We start from the raw sequence: 24,903 nt of genomic DNA, 5'->3' as shown, positions 1-24,903 counted from the left end.
CAACTATGTTGGACATCTTAGAAACAAAAATGTAATAAGCCAGACAAAAAAGTTGAAAACCACATGATATCACTTATATGTGAGATTTAAACCTAAAAACAATGAATGAACAGGACAAACAAACAGAGACTCATGGACATGGACAATAGACTAGTGGTTACCAGAGGGTAGCGGGGAGGGGAGGCAGAGAGGGTAAAAGGGGTCAAATATGTGGTAACTTTAAAGAATTTAAAAAAATAAATTAAAAAAAAAGAAAAACAAAAATGTTAATACTGCCATGATTCACTGTCAGGGCCATGTTTTAATTTTTTGGATTTTTGTCGTTTAATAAACTTTGTTTAGAACAGTTTAGATTTACAGAAAAATTGAGAAGATAATAAGAGAGTTCCCATATACCTCACACCCAAGTTCCCCCATTATGAACATCTTACATTATATAGTACATTTGTCATAATAAACCAGCATTGATACATTATTATTCATTAAAGTTCATATTTTATTTAGTTTTTACCTTTTGTTCTCTTTCTGTTTCAGTAACCCATCCAGCATACATTATATTCAGTTGTCATGTCTCCTTAGGCTCCTCTTGACTGGCACTTTTTCAAACTTTTCTTGTTTTTGATACCTGGACAGTTTTGAAGAGTACTGGGCAGGCATTTTGTGGAATGTCTTTCAGTTGGAACTTTACTACTGTTTTTTCTTATTAGACCATGGTTCTCGCGAGGAAGACCAGAGGGTAAAAATGCCATTGCATCACATCATATCTAGGGTACCTATTATCAACTTATCAATGTTGATCTTAATTTTGATCACCTGGTTGAGGGAGTGTTAGGATTCTCCATTGTAAAATTACTCTCTCACCCACCCCTCACCCCAGCCCTAACCATTTCATACTGTCCTCTTTGGAAGGAAGTCACTATGTACAGCCCACACTTAAAGAGCTGGGGTTTACGCTCTTATTTGGGGGGCAGAGTATTTACATACATTATTTGGAATTCTTCATGGGAAATTTGTCTATTACGTGTTCAATCATTTATATCAGAATAGACTGTGGATATTTATTTCATACTTCATTCTATGATCCAATACTACTTTATTTTGTTGCTCAAATCGTTACAGATTTGGCCTTTGGAAGCTCTTTCAGTTGGCTCATAAGTCCATTTGTCATTCCTCCATCTTGCTATTGTTTTGTTTTGTTTTTTAGTACTTCCTTACTTTCTATACTACTAAATGCTCCAGGCTCATCTTTATTTTTCCTGCGCCAGTCCTAGAATTGGTCATTTCTCCAAGGAGAATGTCAGGACCAAGTTTAAATCTTAGCAAATGTCTGGCTGGAAGACAGAACAGACCATCTGACAGAAATAAGACTCAACCCACCCTTAGGAGGGGACTTTCCCAGCAGAAGCAGCCAGAATTGCAAGTCCTTAGCTGAGAAATAAGTGACTCACCAGCTCCCCAGGTTGTCTCCTCCCTCCCCCTCTTGCTGACAAGACTGTCCCTAAACCAGCTCAGACAGAGGGACCTCGGTCAGAAAGTGTCCCCACCCATAAGGCCAGAGAAGAGTGACCTGTCTCAGGCCAAGTCAAGGCTTTTACCCATGCCCAGCAGACGCCTCCCCCCATTTGTATATTATTTATACTCCTCCTACCTGCAGAAAGGATTAAACAGGATTATTCTCAAATTTACAGCTATAATTATTAAAACCTGGGTAAAAGGACAAGAGCACTATAAAGAGCCTATGTGCAGTGTATGTAGTCATTTTACTCAGATATCTTGGTTGTGGCAACTTCCCTAGTTTCCCTGAATCAGATGCCTAGCATCAGAAGGGCTTTCAGAAATAAATATGCTTCACCTGTCATTTTATAGCACTGAGATGGAACAAGTGATTTCTCAGGAGTGACACAGCTAATGAGCTGTAGGACCAGGAATACTGGGACATGTCTCCTGATGTTCAGGTCTTTTTAAATCCCCATTCTTGACTCCCTTTCCAGAATAATTAAAAAAAAAAAGAAAGAAAGAAAGAAAGAAAAAGAAAAGCTTTCAGGACCTTCTGTGGGATACGATAGCAAGACTACACTTTGGGGCCTCTTTCATCTGCTAGGTGAATAAACTTATGTGGATGTGGCCGAGAAGAGAAGTCTTTGGGACTATAATTAGGGATGATTAGCACCCCCAGAGTTTGGACACAGGGGATGTTGGATGTAGACATGGGGATATGGAAGCAGATACTGATAATCTTAAGATTGCCCCACAGTCAAGATTTTAATGGTTAAATCAGCAGCTTTATAGTTGTTGTCCTCAACTTTAACTTAAAAAGAAAAAAAATCAGGGCCCTTGAGACTTTTTCCAAGAGATTCAGAGATTTGGATTTATAGGTTTTTATAGTAGCAACTCTTTGAGAAATAGGATTATCTCTGTAATATTCATTGCCCTCTCCCCCTCACAACATTCCCTGAACAACTCATGAATAATATGTTTTCGATAATCTTTGTATAGGCTGAGATGAAAAACAGACTTGGAGTTCAGAGAAAGGATTCTGGGCCAGTGTCACTTGATGGTGTGGCCACAATAAAAAGATGAAATTAGCATCAAGCTACTCTACATTTGCTCTCTTGGTGAACTTTCTAGCACTACCTGTCATATCTTGTCTCAGTCTGTAAACTTTTAGGGCAAGGACAGCTGATGGCCCAGAGCAGCATCAACAAATAGGTAGGTAATTACTACGTGTTTTTGATGATGATGATAATACCAGGGGCTTGGGTACTTGGAAAATATTCAAATGAAGAATTGTCCTTGAAGATCCTCGCCACCTAGCTTCTCCAACACCCAGAGTTCCTTTAGTGGAGCACAATGAAAGTATTTAAAGCCTGCCTTCAGGCAGAGTCTAAAGGAATCTCTTTCGTGGAAGAGAGTACAACACATTTGTGCTTGTTGTGTTCACGCTCGAGTTTATTTTCTGCCTCTTCATGATCTGTATATTTTAAAAATCGTTCTTTAATCAATAAGTTATCCAGACTTCTTTATACTCGTACAAATATATGTGTAGTTTCTGTTTTAATTTGAACACAGGTTTAATTTGAACTTGCTTCTTCCTCCTAACAACAAATCCTCGATCTTTCTCTGCCAAGATACCTAGATCTGCCTCATTTTGGCGATTCTTTGTCCCTGTACCTGTGGCACTCTCTGCGCGTCACTTGTCGGCCTGTCTGTCTCGCTCTGAGTGTTTGACATCGCCCGGCCGCTAGCGCCGAGCGCGCGCTGTAGGGGGAGGTCCCAGGAGGACGCCGGCGGGTGGGCGGGGTCAGGGACGCTCGGGCAGACGAGTGGGCGGGGCCCCACATATACCGACGGGTAGCGGCGGATCGACGCGCCCCGCCACGGCGGACTCAGTCAGTGGCAGCTAGTGGAACCTGCTTCTCCGAGCGCAGCAGAGCCCGGCCCCGGACTGTCCCCGGAGTGGGCCATGCCCCCGCGGGAGCTGAGCGAGGCCGAGTCATCCCCGCTCCGTGCCCCGACCCCTCCCCCGCGGCGGGGCAGCGCGCCCCCCGAGCTGGGCATCAAGTGCGTGCTGGTGGGCGACGGCGCCGTGGGCAAGAGCAGCCTCATCGTCAGCTACACCTGCAATGGGTACCCGGCTCGCTACCGGCCCACGGCATTGGACACCTTCTCCGGTACGTTCAATGGCCCCGGCGGCCTCATGGCTGGGGGCGGAGTGCACGCGGGGGCTAGGGCCGGCGCGCAGGCGGTGGGGCACGGATCTCCCCCTCGAGGCAGGCAGGAGCAGGCCTCGAGGTGGCGCTGGTGAGGCCTGGTGGGCCCCAGGACTCTTCCTCAGTCTATCCTCCGCCCCGCCCCTACAGTGCAAGTCCTGGTGGATGGAGCCCCTGTGCGCATTGAGCTCTGGGACACGGCGGGACAGGTGAGAAGCTGGGAGCAGTCTCTAATGGTGTAGGGGGAGGTGGGCTGGAGTCTGGAAGGACCCTAAATGGATCAAGAATGGAGAAGGCCTAGGGCCCTTGGTTACTGGTCTCAGGCCTCCAACCCCAAGTAACAAGCGAATTCCCGCACCCTGTGACAGGGAATAATCCCACTAATGACCTGGCCTTCTCATCCCAGGAAGACTTTGATCGCCTTCGCTCCCTCTGCTACCCGGATACCGATGTCTTCCTGGCCTGCTTCAGCGTGGTGCAGCCCAGTTCCTTCCAAAACATCACAGAGAAATGGTTGCCAGAGATCCGCACTCACAACCCCCAGGCGCCAGTGCTACTGGTGGGCACCCAGGCAGACCTGAGGGATGATGTCAATGTACTGATTCAGCTGGACCAGGGGGGCCGGGAGGGACCTGTGCCCCAACCCCAGGCTCAGGGTCTGGCGGAGAAGATCCGGGCCTGCTGCTACCTCGAGTGCTCTGCTTTGACGCAGAAGAACTTGAAGGAAGTGTTTGACTCAGCCATTCTTAGTGCCATTGAGCACAAAGCCCGTCTGGAGAAGAAACTGAACGCCAAAGGTGTGCGCACCCTCTCCCGCTGCCGCTGGAAGAAGTTTTTCTGCTTTGTTTGAATGGCTATGACAGAGTAGGGAGCAGTAGGAATAAAGCCACAGACATCTGGAACCTGGGGTAGGGGACCTTTGAGGGGGCTACTGGCAAGGCCAGGCCACCCCATGAGACTCAGTTCCATTCTGAACACTGTGGAGACACAGGCCTCTAACTGCCCACTTGTATGCCAGGGTGAGCTAAGGGCCTGGAGGAGGGAAGGCTCTGATTTAGATTTCTGTGGTGAAGGCTTGCAGAGAAATCCCAGCACTTTAATTTTCATGGGATGGTCCTAACAGTGTCAGCCACCTCTAAGCAGTTTGGGATCAAATTCCATTTCTTACTATGGGCCCTCAGGTCAGTCTGGCTGAATTAGGACCCTTAGTGGTGGTTCCCATCCCTTCCTTAGTATAGGGATAAGGGAAAGCCTAGAAAATAGCTGGGCATCTTGGAGGGCTGGAAGCAATCCAGCCTGATTTGGAGAGAAGTTTTGGATGGACTGGGTAAGGTGGAAGTCAGTGAGAGTTTGAGAGGGAGCATAAAGTGAGGATTTGGATCCTTGGAACAGGAGGCGGGCTGGGAGGAGGAGGCGGATAAGAGAGCTAGGCCTGGAAGGAGGAAGAGTGAAGAGAAGGAAAGCAGAGAAGTGGGGCAGCTGAGGAGCAAGGCTGACACCTGGGCTGCCCTCAACCCCCAAGGCCAGGGAGGGCGGGGCTGGTCCCTGGGAAGAACTGGGTCTCAGGGCTCCCGAGGCACTGCCCAAACTGGCTGGGCCAGGAGTGGGGCAGGAGGTTAGAGACAAGGCCCAGTTGAGAGGAGGGGGAGGGGCTGCAACTACAGCCTGAAGGAAGAAGGGACTGGGGGTCACCTCTTTCTTTAAAGTCACAGCCTAGAAGGTAGGGCAATGCAGAGTCTGCAAATAAAGCCTTAAGTTTCTGAAGCTGTCTTTTGTCATTTCCTGGAGTGGTCAGCCCATTGTTCTCAGCCCTCAAGGCCCAACACCGTGGATCTCAAGAGACAGGTTGGGTACAGAAGGACTGAGGCTAGATTGAAAGGTGGGGGCTGAACTAGATGGAACAGTGTGGTGAGAATTGGACTAGGGGGGCAGGTTTGGGGCTCCCCTTTTGGGGCTTAGCTGGTTCCCAGGAGAGCTAGCGTGGGAAGCAACCTGGAAACGGGTTTCCCCAGGTGTCAGCGCCAGAGCTGCTTTCCCATGACCTCACCGGGCTGATGGTGCCCCTCCCCTCTCCTCCTCCTTTCTAGAGCACTGTGCTCAGTGCTGAGGCTTTGGGGCAATCCCAAGCCCTCTAACCTTCCTTCTCTGATCCTTCTAACTACCTTCAGGACCCAGGGTCTCAGGGGCGGGGTGGGGGAGAGCTGTTTCAGAGACTGAGCTTGAAGGGGCTCCCCATAAAGCCTAAACCTCAAACAATGGCCAAACTTCTTGGGTTAGTTGGACTCAGTCTTCAGCCTTGGCACTCAAAGTTCACATAAGGATAGTGAAGGTCAGGGCGCCAGTTGTTAACAATTTAAACAGAAGTTTGGTCCCAGATATCCTGTGGAAGTAAGGGTTCATTGGGTGAGGACTTCAAGAGGAGCAGCGATCTAGAGAACATCCCCTGGGATTGGAGCTGGAAGGAATTTTAAAGGGTACCTTCGGGGGAAAAAACACTTAATTTTACCCATAAAGAAAATAAGACCCAGAGAAAAAAGGTAGTATCTTACGTGAGGTATTACCAGATGGCTGTAAGAGCATTTTGCAAACTCTAGAGTTGGATACATGGATAAGTTATTTCTGTGGAGAGGTATTTCTAAGGCACACCTGGGATACCTGGTAGGCAACTGCTGAGCCAGATGAACACTCACCGTGTCTCAGCCCAGCTCCCACAGGAAGTTACAGGTGTGTGTGTGTGTGTGTGTGTGTGTGTGTGTGTAAGAGCATGGCTGAGGGACAGAAATCCCAGCCAAGTGAAACCTCAGATAATCCCCAAATTCAGTTTTAGCCAAGACTGTCCGGCTCTTGTCCTACCAACGCCCATCCCCCAGAGCTTTAGCCATGTCATCTCCTTTTGTCCCGTTGCCCCCTCAGGTGGAGGTGCTGAGCTGCACCATTGTAGCCAGGTCCTAAAGGGTCCCACAACCCAGCTCCATGGCCTGCTATAACCTCAATCCAGCCTGACACATCCCACTCTGGGGCAGAGACCTGGGTTCAAGTTTAGGCTCTGAGATCAACCATGACCTTAGGCAAATGTTTTCCCTTCTCTGTGTCTCAGTTTCCTCATTTGCAAAATGAAAGACTCAGGACTCTGAGTCTGATTCAAAAAACTCTAAGGGGTCCTAAAGGTGCCATGGGTTGGGGAAAGAAGGCTAATCAGGTGATCTCTGCTTCCCCCCACTTCTTCTCTTTTTCTTTGTTGGTACCAGCACATCCATGTCTCTACATCTCTTCTCCTATTGGGTCACTGAGCTCAGTCGGCACCTCCATCAGCCTTACCCCTATGGCCCTGCCACTGCCACTCCCCACTTTAAACCCTCTAGGGCTGCTGCCTTTCCTCTGGCACCTCCTTGACTCAAGACTGTTACCAATTCTCATTGCCAGCAATGAACCCCCAGCTCCTCATTTCAGCATTCAAGGTCTTCTCAAATATTACACCAACATGAGTCAGGCCAGCATGTCTCAGTGATTCCCACTCCCTGATTCTCAACTATTTCTTGGCTTCTGACTCCAAGTCTTACTTTTTGCCAAATCCTCTAGTTTGGAAAGTGCTCCCCTGACCTCATGCCTTGTTTCTCCTCTAAACATCTTTCAATACTCCCCTTCTCTGGAAAGCATCTCTTACTTGTATTAGTGTCTGTACTGCTCTCTTGGCACATTGAGGGCATTCTGAATTTGGTCACTCAGCCTGTATCTCTCCAGCTAAACTGAGAGAGAGAAAGTCCCATTCATGCCTCTGGGCTCCCACAGGGTCTTGGGCTCAGATAATATTTGTGTTGGCCATTCAGTGTTTAAGATAAAAAACCAAGCAGTGAGCCCTGGAAGAGACCCTGAAGATCAAGTTCAACTCCAGGTTTTTGTCCCTGAAAACTGGAGACAGGCCTAAGAGCAATAGCTTGTTGGAATGGCCTTCTGAGGTATGGCGCCCAAGTCTGTGCAGGACCAGAGAGATTTACCTCTAGTCCCAAACCCACCAGCTCACTCCACTTCTGTTTCTCTCTGTAATATGGTTTCTCTCTACTTTTTTGGGACCGTTTTTATTCCTATCTCTCTTTCCTTAGCTTCTTTTTCCCTGCTTTCTCTACTCTTGAATCTAAATTTAAAGGAATATTGATTATATTAACTGGATAAAATTGTATGTTTCTTACATATACATCTATGTATATTTATATCCATGTAAATTGTTTGCATAATCAACTCTTAATTGACTTTTTAACTTTTTATTTTTTCCATAACGAACACAGACAAATTGGAAAATCCGAGAATTAGCAATTCAAAAATTTACTAATAGTCTTACTTCCCAAAGATAATCAATAATATTTTGATATACTTCCTTTCAGTCTTTTCTTGTATGCATATTTTTTGTGATCATGTTATACATACAATTTTTTTTGTTTGTTTTTTTCATGTAAAATTTTTCAGGTTGTTATAAACTCTGGCCAGAGGCTGTAATCAATCATTCTATATGTTTGCTTACTCTATCACCTGACCATAATTTCTTCAACTAGATCCCCATTTGGGGGCATTTAGGTCATTTAACTTTTTTTCTATTATAAGCGAGACTACATTATCTGTTGATTATTTTTTCCACCATGGGCTGGTAACCACCTACAGAAAAAAAAGTTCTTTGTCTTTGGCTTAGAGACTGGTCCCCAATACAATTCCGAGTTACTCTTAGAGGGAGCTTGGGTTTCTGTGTATGTGTGACTGGGGGTGGGGTGGTTCTTTTGTTGGAGCATGACTTGAAGATTGTGGGTGTTCAATAAATACTAAATGATGACAAGGTTTGTATATATTATATATTCGTGTACATTTCTCTGTGTTCCTGTTTTTTCTCTTGTATATTTAAGGTGAATATTGTCCTTGTGCAACATTGAATATTTCTATATCTGTGCAAGTCTGTGTATCTATGTCTGTAAATGTAGGTATCTATCTTTATGAAAGATGTATATAGCTCTGTATGTGTATGTATATCCAGATGTCTGCCCTTAGAAGTGTGTATTATACATAATCCTATATGTTTTTTTTTTCTTTTAAAAAATATTTTATTAAAGGTCTTTATAGAGAAAAATCCAGACTATAGATCCAGCTGCCAAGGAGAACCTGTTATGCTGTGAGTACTGACTGGGGCATAGCAAGCAGGTGGCTCTAGCTTCCCACCCTTCTGTTCTGAGATGGAGGTGGTGGGCAGTATCTCACCTTTGGCTTTTACAATGCTCACATGGTCAGATAGGGGCTTCTTAGGGCCAGTCTTATCTCTTGTGTCCCAAGGAAGCATGATCTTCATTCTGATGCCAAGCACACTCTGCCTGAGCAGCACACCCTGACTGTCTGTCTGTCTGGGTGTGTATGTTGGTCTTTGTGTCTGTGTGTGCATAACTAAGTCTTAGTTTTTTAGGGGCTATGGGTCTATGTGCCTGTGTCTGCCTAGACTCAATTCTGTGTGGATGTCTTTTTCCATGTGAATCTTATGGTGGGTATATGTGCTGAGCCCGGGCTCATGTGTGGATAGCTGAAGAAACTGTGCCTTGCTTGCTTTACCCCTCGGAGCAGACTTGTGCCCAGGGCAGAGGTGACACACCCTCCCTGAGCTCCCCATTCTCCTGGGAACTGGCTCGGGAGAGTGAGTGAGACTGAGAGCAGACTGCGTCAGGAGCAGGGGCCCCTTTTGTAACCAGCCCAGGCCCCAGGCATTTAAATCATGGCTCTCACAGGTCAGACCTACCCACTGTGCCTGTCTGCCAGTAACCCCGGGCCTCAGCAGGACTGTGCTGTCAGCGTCCTCCTTGGGCCTGGGCCAGATCCTCCGGTGAGCAGAACTCAGCCAGCTGAGGGGCCACATTAGTCACTCCCTGGAAACAGCAGGGAGTGACTTCCTGGGCCTGGGGAGTGCTGGATGTCCCAGGGAACCACTGCCTTCTATTCCTGTATGCTTCAACACTTAGGCAGCCTATCCCCTTCATTGTCACTTTCCATTCTTACAACTGAACTTCAAAATAGCCAGATGACTCTTACTAGCTCCAATTTTCAGATGAAGAGACTGAAGCATAGAACCACAGCACCAAGGTAGAGGCAGAACTGGACCCTGGACCCGGGTTTTCCCACCTTGGGTCCAGGCCTCTTTCTAGTGTGCCACTTAGGGGGTTATGCCCCCTAGAAATGGTTCTTTTAGAGAGAAGAACTGGGAAGTATAATTTATGGGTCATATTAGATTGCCGTAGGCTGGGGAGTGGGGCAGAGGGAGACAGGGCTGGAGGTAAGACCTGAGGAGAGGTATCAGTACTGAACCAGGCCTGCCTTCCTAGTGGAGTGTTCTCAAAGATTTCTCCACTGAACATAGCATTTGTCTCATAACTGGGATGACCATATAATTCATTGTTAGATTCAGGAGATTTTTGAGATTGAATGAGAGCTTTTTTAAGAACCTGGGTTTATGATCTCCCTTTTGGTAACCCATTCGGATGCCAGAGCCAGTCATTGTCACCAGATTCATGGCCTTCTTGACACTCACTTATGCCAATCTGCCTGTCTCTGCAAGTGTCCAAATGACTTCCTCACCCCTTGAAAGGGAGGGGCAGCAGGGGAGCCTCTGGGCCCAGTTTGGGCATAGGAATTCTCTGTGGCTGTGTTCCACTCCCCACTGATTGCCCATCTCTTCCCCCTGCTCAGTACCCTGTCCCAGCTGGGAAATAAACAAAGCCTCTTCTAGAAGCTCTTCCTCCAGGGATGGAGAGACAAGGGACCCTTGATTCCTGGGGCTGTGTGCATTTTCCTACCTATGGCTCCACCCCACCCCTGCCCAACAGGCCTTGTGCTCTGCTGACCACCCTATCTCCCACAGGCCTCCGGTTCCAGCCCCATCCTGGACTTGCTGAGTGACTTGGGTAAATTACTGCCTTCCTCCCTGTCTGAGTTTCTCCCCATTGTGAAGTGGGGCTAATACTCTCTGCCCCTCCCTGGCTCCCAGGAGACCTGCAGGGATAAGCAAGATAATAGAGGGGAACTGATTTAGAGGAAGCTATCAAGAGCCAAGTAAGAGGTATCAGTGCTGGCCTGTGTTTACATGGGTGTGGACCTTGGGTTCCCAGCCTCCTGGGGCTTGGGACCAGCCCTGACAGCTTCTTGGCCTGGTTCCTCCTGGCTCTTTTGTCTCACTTCCAAAGAAAGGACAAAAACAGAAGCCAAGAGTCTGGTCGTATGAAGATGAGACATCAGAGCAAAAAGTTGGGGGCTCAGAAACACTAGTATCCTTGCCTAGCTCTGTCCCCACCCACTGGCTGTGTGACCTTGGGCCAGTCACTGCCTCTCTCTGGGCCTCAATAACTTGGCTCTGACAGCCTTCCCAGTTATACATCAGGGGGCCCTAGAGCCTGTAACCAGAGGCTGACATCATAATTTGTGGGTATAAGGTTTCTGTCATCTAGTCCAAGTCCTTTACTTTTCATAGATCACTATAGGTCCCTTCTGGGGGCCACTGACTAACCCTCATCAGCCTAATTAACCCAAGGTCATAAACTGATCACAAAAGGTATCAGGCAGGAGAGGGTAAGTGGTCAGAGAAAATTCACTAGAAAGACAATCCCAGGTAAGTTATTGGGTCAACAATGTAATCTTGTACTCCATCAGTGTTTGATTTGTCCTTTGTATCTTCGGCCTCTCTATGAGTAAAACTCAGCACAGGCCTCTCCTCAACCCACAGCTCTCTATGGTAAGGGTCCTGGCTCTTCTTCCCTTCCCTTTACAGCCTCTGCCCCAACTGCCTCCCAGCCCCATAGGTTTCCACCAGGCTCCTCCACTACCACTGCCCTCACAATGATCCATGATGATCAGTCAGTCCCACATCACCACCTCCCTCCTTCCTGACCCTAGCAGTCTTTGAAATGCTCTCTTTCTGGGTCTCCTGCCACTCCTCTGACCAAACCTCCTCTGCTTTCCCTTCCTCCAAGAAGAGGCTCTATCCTCACTTTCTGCTCTCTCTTCTCTAGGTCTGCTCTGCTTCTCTAGAAGTAATCTCCCCACTCCTCCATTTCATCCTTATGAGGCTACTCCCTAATCCAGGTGCTTGATTCTCTCCACCAACCATGGAACCCTCACCTCTAGAGTGTTCAGGCCTCACCAGGTTGCATTGCAGCTGGTACACTTAGAGTTAACTATACGGCCCAAAGACTACAAGACTCATGTTTTTGCCTTGTTCCTGACCCAATTTTATGTTCCTTCTTGCTCTTTTTTTTTTTTATCTTGTTCCTACTTTATACTTATGTTATGTCATAACCTATCGTCCCTTTTAAGCTACCTCTAAATCCTTCCCCAGTAAGGCAAGGCATAAGCAAACAAAACAAAACAACAATAAAATCAATAAAACCAGTTTTCATCCGGTACCTGGTACCCCTCACCTTCTGTCTGGTTCTCCTAAGGTCGCCCTTTATCTATTCAGTCCTGCTTCTGTCGATTGCACTGCCATCCATCCAGACTCCCAGGATAGAAAACCTGGAGGGTCCACTGACTCAGGCTCTCCCTCTGTGTAATCTGGTCACCAAGTCTTTGAATTTCTCCCTTCCCCAAATCTCCAGAAACTCTCTCTTCTTTTCTATCCTTACTGTTTCTATCCCATCTCAGAACTTCATAGTCTGATGATTTGTTTCTTTCTGAAATATGTCTGAATACTTGTTCAAAAGTTAACTTTTTCTTATTCCAAAAGCAATGGATATTCATTGTAGAAAATTTAGAAAATGCAGGTGGACAAAAAAAGAAGAAAACGAAAACCACCTATAATTTATCATGAGAGATAACACTATGGATGTTTGGGTTAATATCTTTGTTTAGTTCTGTTTTATTTTGTCATTTTAAACATATACTTTTTTTTGGCTCCATGACAAGGGACCTCTACATTTTTTTTCCAGTTAATTTTCTTGGTCTTCTTCGTTCTGGGTTCCACTGATAGAACCCCCAAGAGCCACTGCAGGTGGGAGAGAAGGACAGGCAGGCTTTCTCAGACAGCCCGTGGGAGAGTTTGGGCCACCCTCTGGGCTAAAGCTGGGCTTCCGGGTTTGCGGCTTCCAGGTGGCGCTATTGATGACAACTCCTCCCAGGGGTAGCTGAAAAGTGCTTTCCCAGGCTTTAGGCGAACTCTGTTTGGGTGGGGAAGGGAGTGGTTTTGTGCAGTAGGGCAAACCACTCCTCATTCAGGGCTGTTTGTTTAAGTGGGCAGGGATGGGTTTGGGAGAAACAATGCAGTTTTTGACAGTGTTTATTTGAACTGTTAGAACAAATAGATTTGAGAAAACTCCCCAATATGGGGAAAACAGGATGGGTTATAAGGAATAAGATAACAGGAATCCCAAAGTTGATTATCTGGGAGCAGCAGGCTGGGTGGGGGCTGGGATGGGTGAGCGTCTGCCTAGCTCAAGAAGACCTGAACTCAGCACCTGCATTACTGCAGGAATGTGGGTCCCAGATTGCCATTCCTCTCCTTTTCACAAGAAGCTAGAAATACGATTTTAAAAAATGATGTTTCCCAACTCTTCAAATGTTAGTAACTAATTAAAGAAACCACTGTTTGGGTCAAAGTATGCTTGCAGATTGCCAGTGCAACTTTTCAACTAGTCTTTACTACACATCTACTATGTACTTCGCATAGGTTACCCTTCCTGATTTACTGGGTGTAGCTTCCTCCCTCTTTCCCTCTCCTTGTGGTTTGACATCCAGTGGTAAGGCTTGCTTTCCTGTCCATTCCTTAAAGATGACTTTGGATCACGTTTCCCCTGCTCAGATCCCCAAATGCCCACCCATGTGGCCTCTACCCACCAGCCTCGCAGCTTTCCCTCTCAGTGCCTGAGCCAAACTGAGCAGCTTGCTGCTCCCCAAACAAAACAAGATCCATGCCGAGCTTTTGCTCACTATGATTTTGTTATGCCTGGAACACTGACACCCATCTGCTCATCTCATTTTATGCTTCCTCTGTGAAGCCATTTCTCAATCTCCTTCTTAATATCTATGGCTTGACCAACCTCTGCTTTCTTCAATAGCCATTTGTCTGATACCTCATATTCACCAAAACGGGAGATGCTGAGATAAATAAGACCCCATCTCTGCCCCGAGGAGTCTCAACCACAAAAGGACGGACATATATTACATGGGCCATGTGTATGCAGCAGAGCTGTGTACAGTGTCACAGAATGGGGAAACAGGGAAGGTTTTTTGAGCTGGATCATGGGGTAAGTGGGAGCTTTCCAGAGGTAAAATGCATTTGAGGTAGAGGCAACTAAGGAATGGAGGCATGAGGTTCTGAAAAGGAGTCATTTGGGTAAGGATAGACAGAGGACAGCTGGGGAAGTCAGAGCTGAACAGTTTGGGAACCAAATTGTTTTGTTACAGTATTTGCATTCCTTCTACCAGCACTCCAGGGTGTAACTCCAGGAAAGCAGGGGCTGCATCTCAGCTTGCATTGCTTCACACCTGACACCTGCTTGGGAAACTCGGCTCAAATCCTTGCAGCAAGGAACACAGCGCCCAGTGGCAGTGAGCATGCCCCCTAGGGGCCTCTGCGCGATTCGAACTCCTTCCGCCGAAGGTGACTCAGCCATGCCTCCATCCCAGAGGATCTTACTGGGGTGGTGATTTGCCCTGCAAGGTCTCACTTCACCTTCACCCTCCCCTAAGAGGAAGATGTTCCCCTTTGGTCCAACTGACATTTATTAAGCACTTATTCTGTGTTGATCACTGGTCTAGGAATTAGGATGCAAAATTTAATGCGTAATCACTTCAGCCCTGGAAGTGCTCTTAGAAAATCAAAGGTTGATGGGAGTTGACTGATTGACAGTGTGGGCGTGACCAGGGGAGGGAGTGAGGCTGTTTTGAGCCTTGAAAGTTGGATGGGGGGCTAGTAAAGTAGGAAGCAAAAATACAGTGCCCTATGAAATGGGAATAGCCAAAGCAGGAGCCTGACCCCCTGCCATCTATTCAACATGTAGTGAACCACTACCATTTACTAAGGTCATAGAGGGAGTATGGCCTGCTGGAGAGCCAGATATGACTAAGATACCATCTGTGTCTCCAGGAGCTCAACCCAGCAGGAAGATGGGTAATAAACAGAAAGGAAAAGGACGTGCTCTGCACTCAGGGTCCTGTTAACAGACATGAATGTGAAGCAGGGAGTGCCTCCCACCTGGATGTGTGCAGGAGGGAATAAGAACTTGAGCTTAGGGGGTGGCTCCATAGTGTAGTGGTCAGCACATCTGCTTTACACACAGAAGGTACTGGGTTTGCGCCCCAGGTGGAGCCATGGACCATGCCAGGCCCTGAATGTGCTCCCCAGCCTGTGGGAGGAGACATCCCGCCTTCGGAGAGGGAAACGGCAACATCCATAGGTCAGGGGTGGAAGGTGGCGTGGAATTAAAGAGAGGGAAAAAAAAAAAGAATTTGAGCTTAGGCTGAAAGACGAGAAAGGAGGAGGTGGCCTGGATGATAGGACAGGCACAAAAACAGAGGTACGAAAAAGTTAGCCATCAAAAGGAAGCCCATCTGGGGTGATAGGAATGTCTCCTTCTCCATCTCGGTTCTTACCTCCTGGGTGTGTGCGACGAAGGAAGTTCAATGAGCTGTATATTTGTAATTCATGCACGTTAACCTTAGTTGCCCTCCAGTTAAAAGTAGCCCCAACTTCTCACATCTTTCTTTTTCCTGTATAGCACTTGTCACAATTTAAGTCTCTCTTTTGTAAAACTAGACTCTGGAGCCACAGGGTTTGAATCCAGTCCTCCTATACCAGATCTAAGATCTTGGGAACTCAACTTTGCTGTCAGTTTCCTAACCTGTAAAATGAGGATCATAGTAAATTCATCACAGTATTGTGTGTGCTAAGACAATGACTTGAAATATATAAAGCACTCTTGACAGGACTGAATTTCTAATGATTGACAGTACCCAGCACATAGATTAAATAAGTTGTTGAATGAAGAAAAGAATTGTAAGGGTTTTTTTTTTTTTTGTATTTTTATCATTTATTTATTTATTTATTTATTCATTCATTTTTGCGCAAAGATGTAGCTCAAAAGGGAGGGGAGTCTGGGGAGCAGCTATACCCCAGTGAAGAAGCTAAGGCTTCTCTGGGTAGGGTAGGGAGACAGTGGTGACCAGGGTCAGATGGGACCCCTGTCTCTAGCCTCCATACTAAAGGGAGCCGGGGTAAGAACCAGAGCTCAAGCCTGTGTGCCCTCCCTTCCTATCCTTAGCTACGCAGGTATGAAGACTTGCCCCAGATACCAAACAGGTTTGCTGACAGGCTCAAACCAGGAAGAAATTCTACACAGCAGCACTGCAGCTTCCCTGGGCCCCCTACTTCTATGGCCCTCTCACCCCTCCCCTCTGGTGGTCAAACTTGGCACTTCTCTCCACCCAAGGCTGGGGCAGTTTCGGGAAAGGTGGGAAAACCTGCTAAACAGGGTGGCCAAAGCCTGAACCAGTTGGACTGGGCGGTCACATCTCCCCCTCAAGCAGCTGTCTCTTTCCTGGCCCACAGAGCAGAAGCAGAAGCCTCACAGAACGAACCATTTTATTACACTGTGGGTGGATTGGGGTCTGTAGGAAGTGGGGGAACAGCTGGGGGTTTGGTACCGTAGAGCCCTGGGGGATACAGGGAAGATGGAGCAGCTCTGGATCTGAGTACAAGGCCAAGCCAGGCCAGGCCAAGTTGGGGCTCTCTCCTGGGGGAAGAAGAGGCAGCAGAGGTCAGATAGTCCTCTCACTCATCCTCATGGCATTAAATAAACAAAAGAGAACTCTGTATAGCACAAAATACATAGGCAAGACCTTCCCCCAGCTCTGGACTGTACTGAGTGGGAGGGGTAGCTCTGGAGGACAGGGTTGGGGCCTCTAGCTTCTGACACCACCCAGGCCCCTTCCCAACACCATGGTGTGGGGCAGGCAGCTTTGAACAGGAAACAAAACTCCCACTTCCTCTGAAATCCTAGGCAGGCAGGTCCATTTGTGTGGGGGAGTCCTCGCTCAGAGGTTTTCTGCTCCTCTCAGATACTGGAGCTTTCTTAGGAACAAGCAGCCTGAGTTTAGCTGAGCTATATCTGAGAGAGGCTAGAACCCTGGCTTCTGAGGCAGAGTGGGCCTGGGAAACAGGCTGGAGGGGTCTGATCCCAAAGTCTTTCCCAGCCCAGGCCTCATCTTGACAGGAGGAAGCAGGGCCAGGTGAGAGCTGGAGAGAGGCTGAAGGGCCAAGGCAAGCCCCAGGCTCAGAGGGGTCGAGTGGTGTGGTTATAGACCAGGTGCTCTGTGTCCTCGGTGGTGGAGATGGTGGAGCTGGCGGGGGTCGGGGGTAAGGGGTGGTGGTGGCCATGGTGGTATCTGTGGGAGCCCTTTCTCTGGTTCTTGAAAAAGCAGTAACCCAGGATGGCAACCACCACCACAATGCAGGTAGCCAGGAACACTGCAACGGCCACCTCCGCGGAGCCTGGGGGAAGAAAGGACCAAATAAAGAGCTCTCAGGGCCTGCTCAGTTTTGATGCCCGCCCCCCACTCAGTATCGAAAGGATGTAAGATGGATGACAGATGTGGAAGGATGTTCAGCAAATGAGCAGCTGAATAGCTCCATTGGGAATTCAGTGGGACAGATTCTAATGGGCCTGAGGTCTCAGCTCTGGGTTGCTCTAGTTACAGATAGCATGGGGAAAAGCCTGGGACTGATGGCAAACATTTAGCATGCTCTTTGCTGTGCTTCCTTCCCTACCATAGCAGGTATCACTATTGACTGTGACACCCTGTCCCTCTGGCCAACCTCAGGATCCTTCTCAACACAGGTTTAAGTGGTCACAACCAACTGTGTGTAGTTGATCCTTGAGTTGATACCTACTCATTAGCAACAGGGCACACCAGCACTTACCTACGTTGGGAATGGGGTCTTCCCGCCGAAGACCAAACACATCCTTCTCTACAAATGATGGGGAAGAGAGAAGTCAATACTAAGGGCTGAGACTTACCGCTCCCAAGTGCCCCAGACCCCCCACTGTCATCCTCTCCCACCCTCATTTCAGGTACTCTGAGGACACTTCTGAAGAGGCCATGTGACCAGCCCAGGCCTTGGACAGAGCAGGGTGCTCTAGCTAAGCCTTTTCCCTCCCCATTCTCCCATCCCCCGAATGCCATGACACTCACTGGAGATCCCATGACAGGACTTAAGACACTGCTGTTCCTCCTCAAAGTTGTTTTTGTTGCCATAACAACCGCCATAGGTGAAGCGGGCACAGCGTTCACTGAAGGGGTTGTAATACCAGCGTGGGATGTTCTCTTTGCAGAGGCCCGTGTCTGGCAGGTCCACACAGTGCCCTGGGTAATAAGGAGCAGGCAAAGGGGTGAGTAAGTCCATGGGGCCTTCCCTGCTATCATCCACCAGGCTCCACTTGGTTGTTGCCAGCCCTCTCCTAACCCATGTCATGCTGAGGATGGCCATGACTTAGTGAGAACTTTGAAGGCCCGGGAAACATCTGGCCTATATGCAGTGTTGCCAGAAGCAAAGAAGACAAATGTTAGACAATTAGGCCTAGCAATAAACTACACTGACTCACGTAATTATTTCTTTTTCAATTTTCTTTTGGCTCTTCTGATTGTGTCAAGGTCTGTTTTCTCTCTAGCATTAGATGTTCTACCTTTTTTTTTTTTTTTCAGGTGAGGCAAACCGTGGTTGATCTCACAGATTGCAAGGACCTTGTCAGTTTACAATTCCTTATTTTTATTTTGCTTTTTTATTTTTTACACCTATAGCACCTGGTCTTCCTAGGTGGTCTCCCATCCAAGTACTAACCAGGTCCAACCCTGCTTAGCTTCCGAGATCAGACAGGATCAGGCCTGTTCAGGGTAGCATGACCATAACTTTAGGTGGTCTACCTTTTAACAAAAGCAGTTCATGATCTCGGCCTTGGCAGGTAACAGTGCCCAGCTAAAATTTATCTCATTGTTTCATTATACTTATTTTAGCAGTCAATCTCAGTTTGCGTCATGTAATAGTGGCTTTCCGTTTATGATAGTGATGTGAAATTCCTTTTTAATACATTAAGTTAAAAAAGTAATTGATTAATAAAAAAATTAAGTAAACACCATCTCAGTGATATGTGAGCATGGCTAAATTTCTGAAGATGTTAAGAGGCTGGCTGATGCTTGAGAAACAGAGCCAAGAAGAGAGCCGGCAGCCCACAGGCTAGCACACACAGCAAAACCTTTTGGCATGCTGATGGGATGAGTGAAGATGGCAGTGCCAGCACCTGCCATGACCCAGGGGACCTGGGGGGAATCTCACCTTTGTCACTGGGGAAAGGAAATCTTGGAAGCTCCTCGAAGCTATTGGTGTCTGCAAAGAAGAAAGATCAGAGGCACAGGCCCATCAAGGGTCTCTCATTGGTGCAGGGTAAATGGTCAGGACCTCCCCCTCTGCTGCCCACCACCCCTCCACCTCTCAGGCCTCACATTTTTCACAGATGGCCTCATCAGAGGCATCAGGGCAGTCGGGAGTACCATCGCATTCCAGGAAGCTGTCAATGCAGCAGCCATCGCTACAGTGGAACTCAGTGGAGTGACAGGTGCCAGAGCACACTGGGTGGAGGCGGGATGGGAGTCAGGGGGTGAGGTCAGGCTCCAGCAGAGGCCAGAAAGTACCAAAGGTCTACCATCTACCTGGCCCTCTCTACCCCAACAAAGCATCATGACTTGTTCTGTTTCCTTCCCTCCCCCGCCCCTTCAATCCCTACCCTTCTTTCTATACACAAACAGGGCAAATATCCTGATAGATGGATGCTAGGCTGCAAGGGGTGGGGTGCTTGTGGTCCTTTCACATACTATGAGGATAGGAATGGGTTGGCCAAAAGCAGCTTGGTCAAGGGCATGGACATGTTATGGGCTGGAGACCTGGCAGGGGTAAAGCAAATATGAAAAGAAGCAAAGCCCACCTGGATGGTTCCTTTCTATGGAAGAGCCTGGGAAAGAGAAATCAGAGAAGTGAGAAGAGGCAGGGCTAGCCTCAGCAAGGATGAGCTGACAGAGAATAGGGGACTCTCATGCCCACTTCCCTGATTGGTGAAGAGACCACCCACCCCAGAGGAAAGTCACCTGAGCCTCAAAGCTACCCAGCAAAGGTCTACCTTGTACATTGTCGCAGGCTAGTCTGCATTCTTCTTCCCGAAGGTAATTGTTCTTGTTGCCCAAGCAACCTCCATAAACGAAACTCTTGCAGATCTGTTCTGTGGAGTCATAATACCAGCGGGGGAAGGAACCACGGCAGCGGCCCACTTTTTTGGGTACGAGGCAATAGTCTGGGGGGAAGAAAGCTTGTGAGGGGGTCCTATGGGGCCAATCAACAGGGGGGGAGGGTGGCTCCAGATGCTCTCTCTCCACCCTTCCCCTCACCTTCTGTCTGCTTGGTGGACAGCACAGTGACTGTGACCGTGATGTTAGCCATGCTCTCTGGCTGGTCTGGGCTGGCCATTGCCAGCTGGAATTTGTAGATGCCTTCCTTAAGTCCCCACAGCTCCACCTGGTCCGGATCATTCCTCTATACACAGTAGTAGCCATTAGTCTGGGAACCCCTGATGCCCTTGAGCTGCCCCAGGCCCTCCCAGCCATACAACCCGCCTGGGAGAGCAGAGGCATTTGGTATTAAATGTGTCCTCAGCTTCTGTCCACCTTGGCCTATAGCCCCAGAAAGAAAGGGAGCCCTGGAGAGCTGAAGTGGGGTCAGGAAGCCAGCCCAACATCTCACCTCTACCCTGACGTCCGTGTCGCCCTGCAGTAGGTGCCAATCTGTGTTCTCCACAACCTTCAGCACCACAGGTTCTCGGGGCTGTACCTTCAAGTCTATGCCTGCCCAGACCCTGGGGATCTGGGACCCTGGGACAGAAGGTTAGGTACAGTCAACTCTCACTGAACAGACCAGATCTCTCCTGGGGGAAGGGGGCAGTATAGGTCACACTTAAACTAATCTAGGGCTTGGCAACCAACATGGGACTCAGGCGGGAGCCTGTAACCAAACCATATTCTTGTTCTGTATTTAGATGTATTGTCTTTGGTATATTGAAGACATTTTTATGTTGTAAAACCTACTCTCTGAAATAAATTACTGAATAGCATGTGCCATCTGATATCATTTAGGAAAGAAATATATATACATATTTATAGGAAGCTTATTCTTATATTCTACAATAATCAGGTCTTGTACTAATTGCTTAAAAAAGTTAAAGTAACAATATTTGTGAAAAGCCAAATAAGTAATTGTATAATTAACACCCATCACTCCTCTCTGCTGCCCAGCTGCTGCTGATAGAAGCCTTAAGCACAGAGTCTCCAGGTAGCAATGTGGCAAGTCTTGGTGTCCCAGGGTGAGTGGCCACAGGAGAGAGTGCCTCTGCCACCTCAGACTCTGCCTCCAGTTATGAGAGGGCCCGAGGTAACCCATGCTCTCCCTCAGATAGTGCCTGTGCCTGAGGGACTCCCTCACCCCCATCTCAGTTAGAGGCCGGAGACAAAACAAGCACAAAGCAGGATTCCTGCCTGTAGTGGGTTGAACAGTGGTCCATCCAACATACATGTCCATGTCTAACCTCCAGAACCCGTGAATGTGACCTTATTTGGAAAAAGGTTTTTGCAGAAGTAATCGAGTTAAACATCTTCACATGAGACCATCTGGATTAGCCTGGGTAGGTGCTAAATTCAATGACAAGTGTCATTATAAAAGACAGAAGAGGAACACATAGAGCGAAGGAAGAAAAGGCTATGTAGGGGATGGCTGCATAGTGTAGTGGTTAGCGTGTCTGCTGTACACGCAGAAGGCCCTGGGTTAGTGCCCCAGGTGCAGCCCTGGGCCAGGCCTCCCGCAAGGTCACGAAGGGATAGTGTGGGAGGAGATGCCCTGCCTTCAGAGATCCAGTTCTTAAAGGGAAACTGGCAACATCCATAGGTCAGGGGTGGAAGTGGCAGAATAATTAGAGGGGAAAAAAAGAAAAAGCAAAGGCCGTGTGAAGACAGAGGCAGAGATTGGAGTTATGGAGCCACGAACCAAGGAATACCTGGAGCCACCAGAGACTGGAAGAGGAAAGGATGAATTCTCCTCTGGGGTCTTCAGAGGGAACATGGCCAACACCTTGATTTTAGATTTCCAGCCTCTAGAACTGTGAGACGATACATTGCTGTTGTTTTAAATCACCTACTTTGTAATAATTACAGCAGCCACAGGAAATTAATATGCTGTCCTTGAGGAGATTATGGTCCAGTTGGGTAAATAAGACCCAGTGACATGAAGTGACATGGGAGAAAAGACCCAACATGATGAAGCAGTATGCTGTATGTGTACAGGACAAGGAGGGGGACATTCAGAGAATGGAAAGGCTCCCACAGACTACAGAAATAAGGAAAAATTTTCTGGAGAAGGGAGAAAAGATTTTTTGATTTTTTTTGTTTTGTTTTTATTTGTTCGGTTGTGGCAAAAAATGTGCTGTTGTTGATGACTACAGAAAACATGAGGAAGCCAAAGCAAGGGGTTGGGAATTTGCAAGGCCTGTTTGGTACCACTGAGAGCAATAGGCCTGAACAGACCTCGAAGGGTCCTAAATCCTGGGCCAGGACATGTAGACACAGCACAAGTAATGTTCAAATATTTAACAGCTGGTGGTACACGAAGAGGACAGATACTGGCCATGGGAAGTGGTGCAGAGTCCTAGAAGTCCTGGTTGTACCAGACATTGACCTCCTAGTTGCATGAGCAAGGTCCAGGAATACTAAGGCAGAGGCCAAGGGCCTGGCTAGCAGAGGCACTCCTGAGCTCTGGGAAGAGGCTGTTTATCCCTGTTTGGAATGGACCGAGGAGGCTATTGAGTGGACCAGTGTAAGTGGGTCAGGGCAGGTGCAATGGGAGTGGTCTGAATTAAGGGACAGCTAAAGGAACGGAAAAAGGATGCGAGAAACAATGCTGGGCAGATGCTTCAGGCTTCTGTGCCTGATGGATGTTGAGAACTGGGGAGAAAGAGCCAGGGCACAGGCAGAAGGGAACCAGTGGAAATGTGTGGATTCAGTCACAGAGAATTTAAATTTGAGGGAGGGATGACTATCCAGAGGAGAAATTCACAGTGGGAGCACCAGGGAGGCCAGGGTTGGAGACAGATCTGGAGTCATAACTGTTAACAAAGCTGCCACTTTTGGATGTGTGCTTTGCACCATGCTAAGTATTTTATCTGCATCATCTACATCAGGGTTTGGCAAATGATAGCCCACAGCCAAATCCAGCCTAGCATCTGGTAAATTTTTAAATGGTTGAAAAAATTCAAAAGAATAATATTTATGACAAGTGAAAAGTATTGAAAATTCAAATTTGTGTCCAACAAATCTCACCTACTCGGTTACATATTGTGGACGGCTGCTTTCACGTTACAACAGCAGAACTGAGTAGTGATGACAGAGACTGTAGGTCCCGAAAGCCTAAAATATTTATCATCTGAAACTTTACAGAAGCTTTGCTGACCCCTGATTTACATCGCCTACCTTTCTAACCACCCTGCCACAACTGCACTCTCGCCCCTCTTTCCAGATGAGAAAATTGACGCCAGAGGTTAAATGACTTACCCAGGGCCATTCAGTTTCTACATAGCAGAACTGGAACTGGTCTCTCTGACTCTACAGTTCGTTCTCTCTCTAAAACGCCATGCTGCAGATCACTCATCTTCTTAGAAGTGTAATTTTGACTGCTCTGATAATCTTGGGGGTTTTGTTTTAGCTTAGGTTATACATAGATATCGGTGGTCCCTAACCCCTAGGCGCAGGATGGGTACCAGTCTGTGGTCTGTTAGGAACCGGGCCACACAGCAAGCAAGCCAGTGAAGCTTCATCTGTATTTGCTGCTGCTCCCCAGCGTTAGCATCACTGCTTCAGTTCCACCTCAGGTCAGGTGTTAGATTCTCATACGAGTACCAGTCCCTAATGCCAAAAAGGTTGGGGACCACTGATGTACATGATATAAAATTCAAAAAGTACAAAAGGGTAATGAAAATCGAGTCCCTCTTCCTCTTAACCCCCAGGTTCGTCTTTCTAGAGGCATCAAGTCTTATGAGTGTGTAAAAATATCGAGATAGTTTTGCATTCATAAGCATGCAAGTTCTTTTCTCATAGCTTAGAAATAATTCCATAGCAATGCAGAGTCCCCCCCTCTTTTTTTGGTTGCATGGTACTTATTGTATGAATATACTATAATTTACAACTTATTTAACCAGTCCACCAGTCTCCTCTTTAGATGCATCCACCCTTCTTCCTCCCTACCTACTAAGAACTAAACTATACTGCCTCAGGGTTTATTATTATTTTTAAATACATTGCAGTATCCAATTTATTTTTTGAAAGATTTATTTATAGGATATATTGACAGACATCAAGATCTTCCCATTCTTTGCTATTATAAACAATGCTACAGCAAACAACTGGCTGGTAAATTGTTCTAAACATGCCTAAGTATAGCTGCAAAATGAGTTCCTACAAGTGGAATCATGCTGCGGTTATAAAAATTTACAGCTTTGATAGATATTGCCAAACTGCCCTCTACAGAGGCTCTACAGAGAGTATGTCCAATGTGAGAGTGAATTTAAAGGAAGAAGAGAAGGTAAATAGATAAGAACTGGAGGCTGAGTCATAGGGATTCCTCTTTGATGAGGCAGAGAAAGCAAATACAATGCAGGACTCACACAGGGTGGTCACAGAGGGAGGTGGGAAGAACAGGACACACAGTGACAGCAAGGGGATGGGAGAGGAGAGCTTCCACAGAGAAACATGTCAAATGCTGCAGATGCATACAAGAAGGAGAAAAGAAGATCTGGGTTTCAGGGATTGAGGGGAAATAAGACCAAGAGATCAGAAAATGAAAATGCTTGTCTGGAACCTACGCCTAGCTTGGCTGGAGATCAGGAGAGGGCCAAACATAGACCAGCCCTAAGGGGACCTCTGAGAGACAAAGCAAGAGAGACAGGGAGCTGGGATGGGCCTGTTCCTCCCTCCTTGCATTTTTCAGAAAGTAATCAGCTGTCTGAAAGGAGAAAGGAGACAGACTTCTTGGCAGTCTACCTAGCAGACAGAAAAGCTAGCCCCACCAGCCCCCAAGGTGGAAGTGGCGGTCAGAGTGATGTGT

The 24,903-nt window shown here is 47.5% G+C and overlaps 2 protein-coding genes and 1 pseudogene across 4 annotated transcripts in view; 1 reads left to right on the top strand and 2 right to left on the bottom strand.

Annotated features, from left to right (window-relative positions):
* Positions 1 to 207: 207 nt before the first annotated feature.
* RHOV (ras homolog family member V) lies at positions 208 to 5,474 on the top strand. Of its 2 annotated transcripts, XM_036218025.1 has the most exons (4): positions 208 to 2,709; positions 3,429 to 3,671; positions 3,861 to 3,919; positions 4,117 to 5,474. In XM_036218025.1, exons 2-4 carry the CDS (start codon positions 3,464 to 3,466, stop codon positions 4,558 to 4,560), a joined length of 711 nt encoding a protein of 236 aa, XP_036073918.1. In that variant the 5' UTR covers positions 208 to 2,709; positions 3,429 to 3,463; the 3' UTR covers positions 4,561 to 5,474. The 2 variants fall into 2 exon arrangements, with proteins under 2 accessions (XP_036073918.1, XP_016007735.1); XM_016152249.2 differs by lacking the exon at positions 208 to 2,709 and having other exon boundaries at positions 3,297 to 3,671.
* A 10,808-nt stretch (positions 5,475 to 16,282) lies between these two features.
* SPINT1 (serine peptidase inhibitor, Kunitz type 1) overlaps positions 16,283 to 24,903 on the bottom strand; it is a 12,361-nt gene continuing 3,740 nt past the window's right edge. The window contains exons 3-11 of one of the 2 annotated variants that reach the window (XM_016152231.2): positions 20,503 to 20,630; positions 20,151 to 20,295; positions 19,886 to 20,056; positions 19,694 to 19,720; positions 19,215 to 19,340; positions 19,048 to 19,098; positions 17,910 to 18,080; positions 17,638 to 17,685; positions 16,283 to 17,208 (exon numbers count right to left, since the gene is read on the bottom strand). In XM_016152231.2, the coding sequence (XP_016007717.2) occupies positions 16,991 to 17,208; positions 17,638 to 17,685; positions 17,910 to 18,080; positions 19,048 to 19,098; positions 19,215 to 19,340; positions 19,694 to 19,720; positions 19,886 to 20,056; positions 20,151 to 20,295; positions 20,503 to 20,630 (1,085 nt within the window). In that variant the 3' untranslated portion in view covers positions 16,283 to 16,990. The remainder of the gene's footprint in view (positions 17,209 to 17,637; positions 17,686 to 17,909; positions 18,081 to 19,047; positions 19,099 to 19,214; positions 19,341 to 19,693; positions 19,721 to 19,885; positions 20,057 to 20,150; positions 20,296 to 20,502; positions 20,631 to 24,903) is intronic. The other variant, XM_036238366.1, reaches the window with a different exon arrangement.
* LOC118601263 lies at positions 18,507 to 18,625 on the bottom strand (annotated as a pseudogene).

This window comes from Rousettus aegyptiacus, unplaced genomic scaffold (genome assembly GCF_014176215.1).
Source record: "Rousettus aegyptiacus isolate mRouAeg1 unplaced genomic scaffold, mRouAeg1.p scaffold_m13_p_3, whole genome shotgun sequence".
Lineage (NCBI taxonomy): Eukaryota > Metazoa > Chordata > Mammalia > Chiroptera > Pteropodidae > Rousettus > Rousettus aegyptiacus.
Note: the sequence above shows the minus strand (reverse complement) of the source record. Positions and strands in the feature narration are given on the sequence as shown.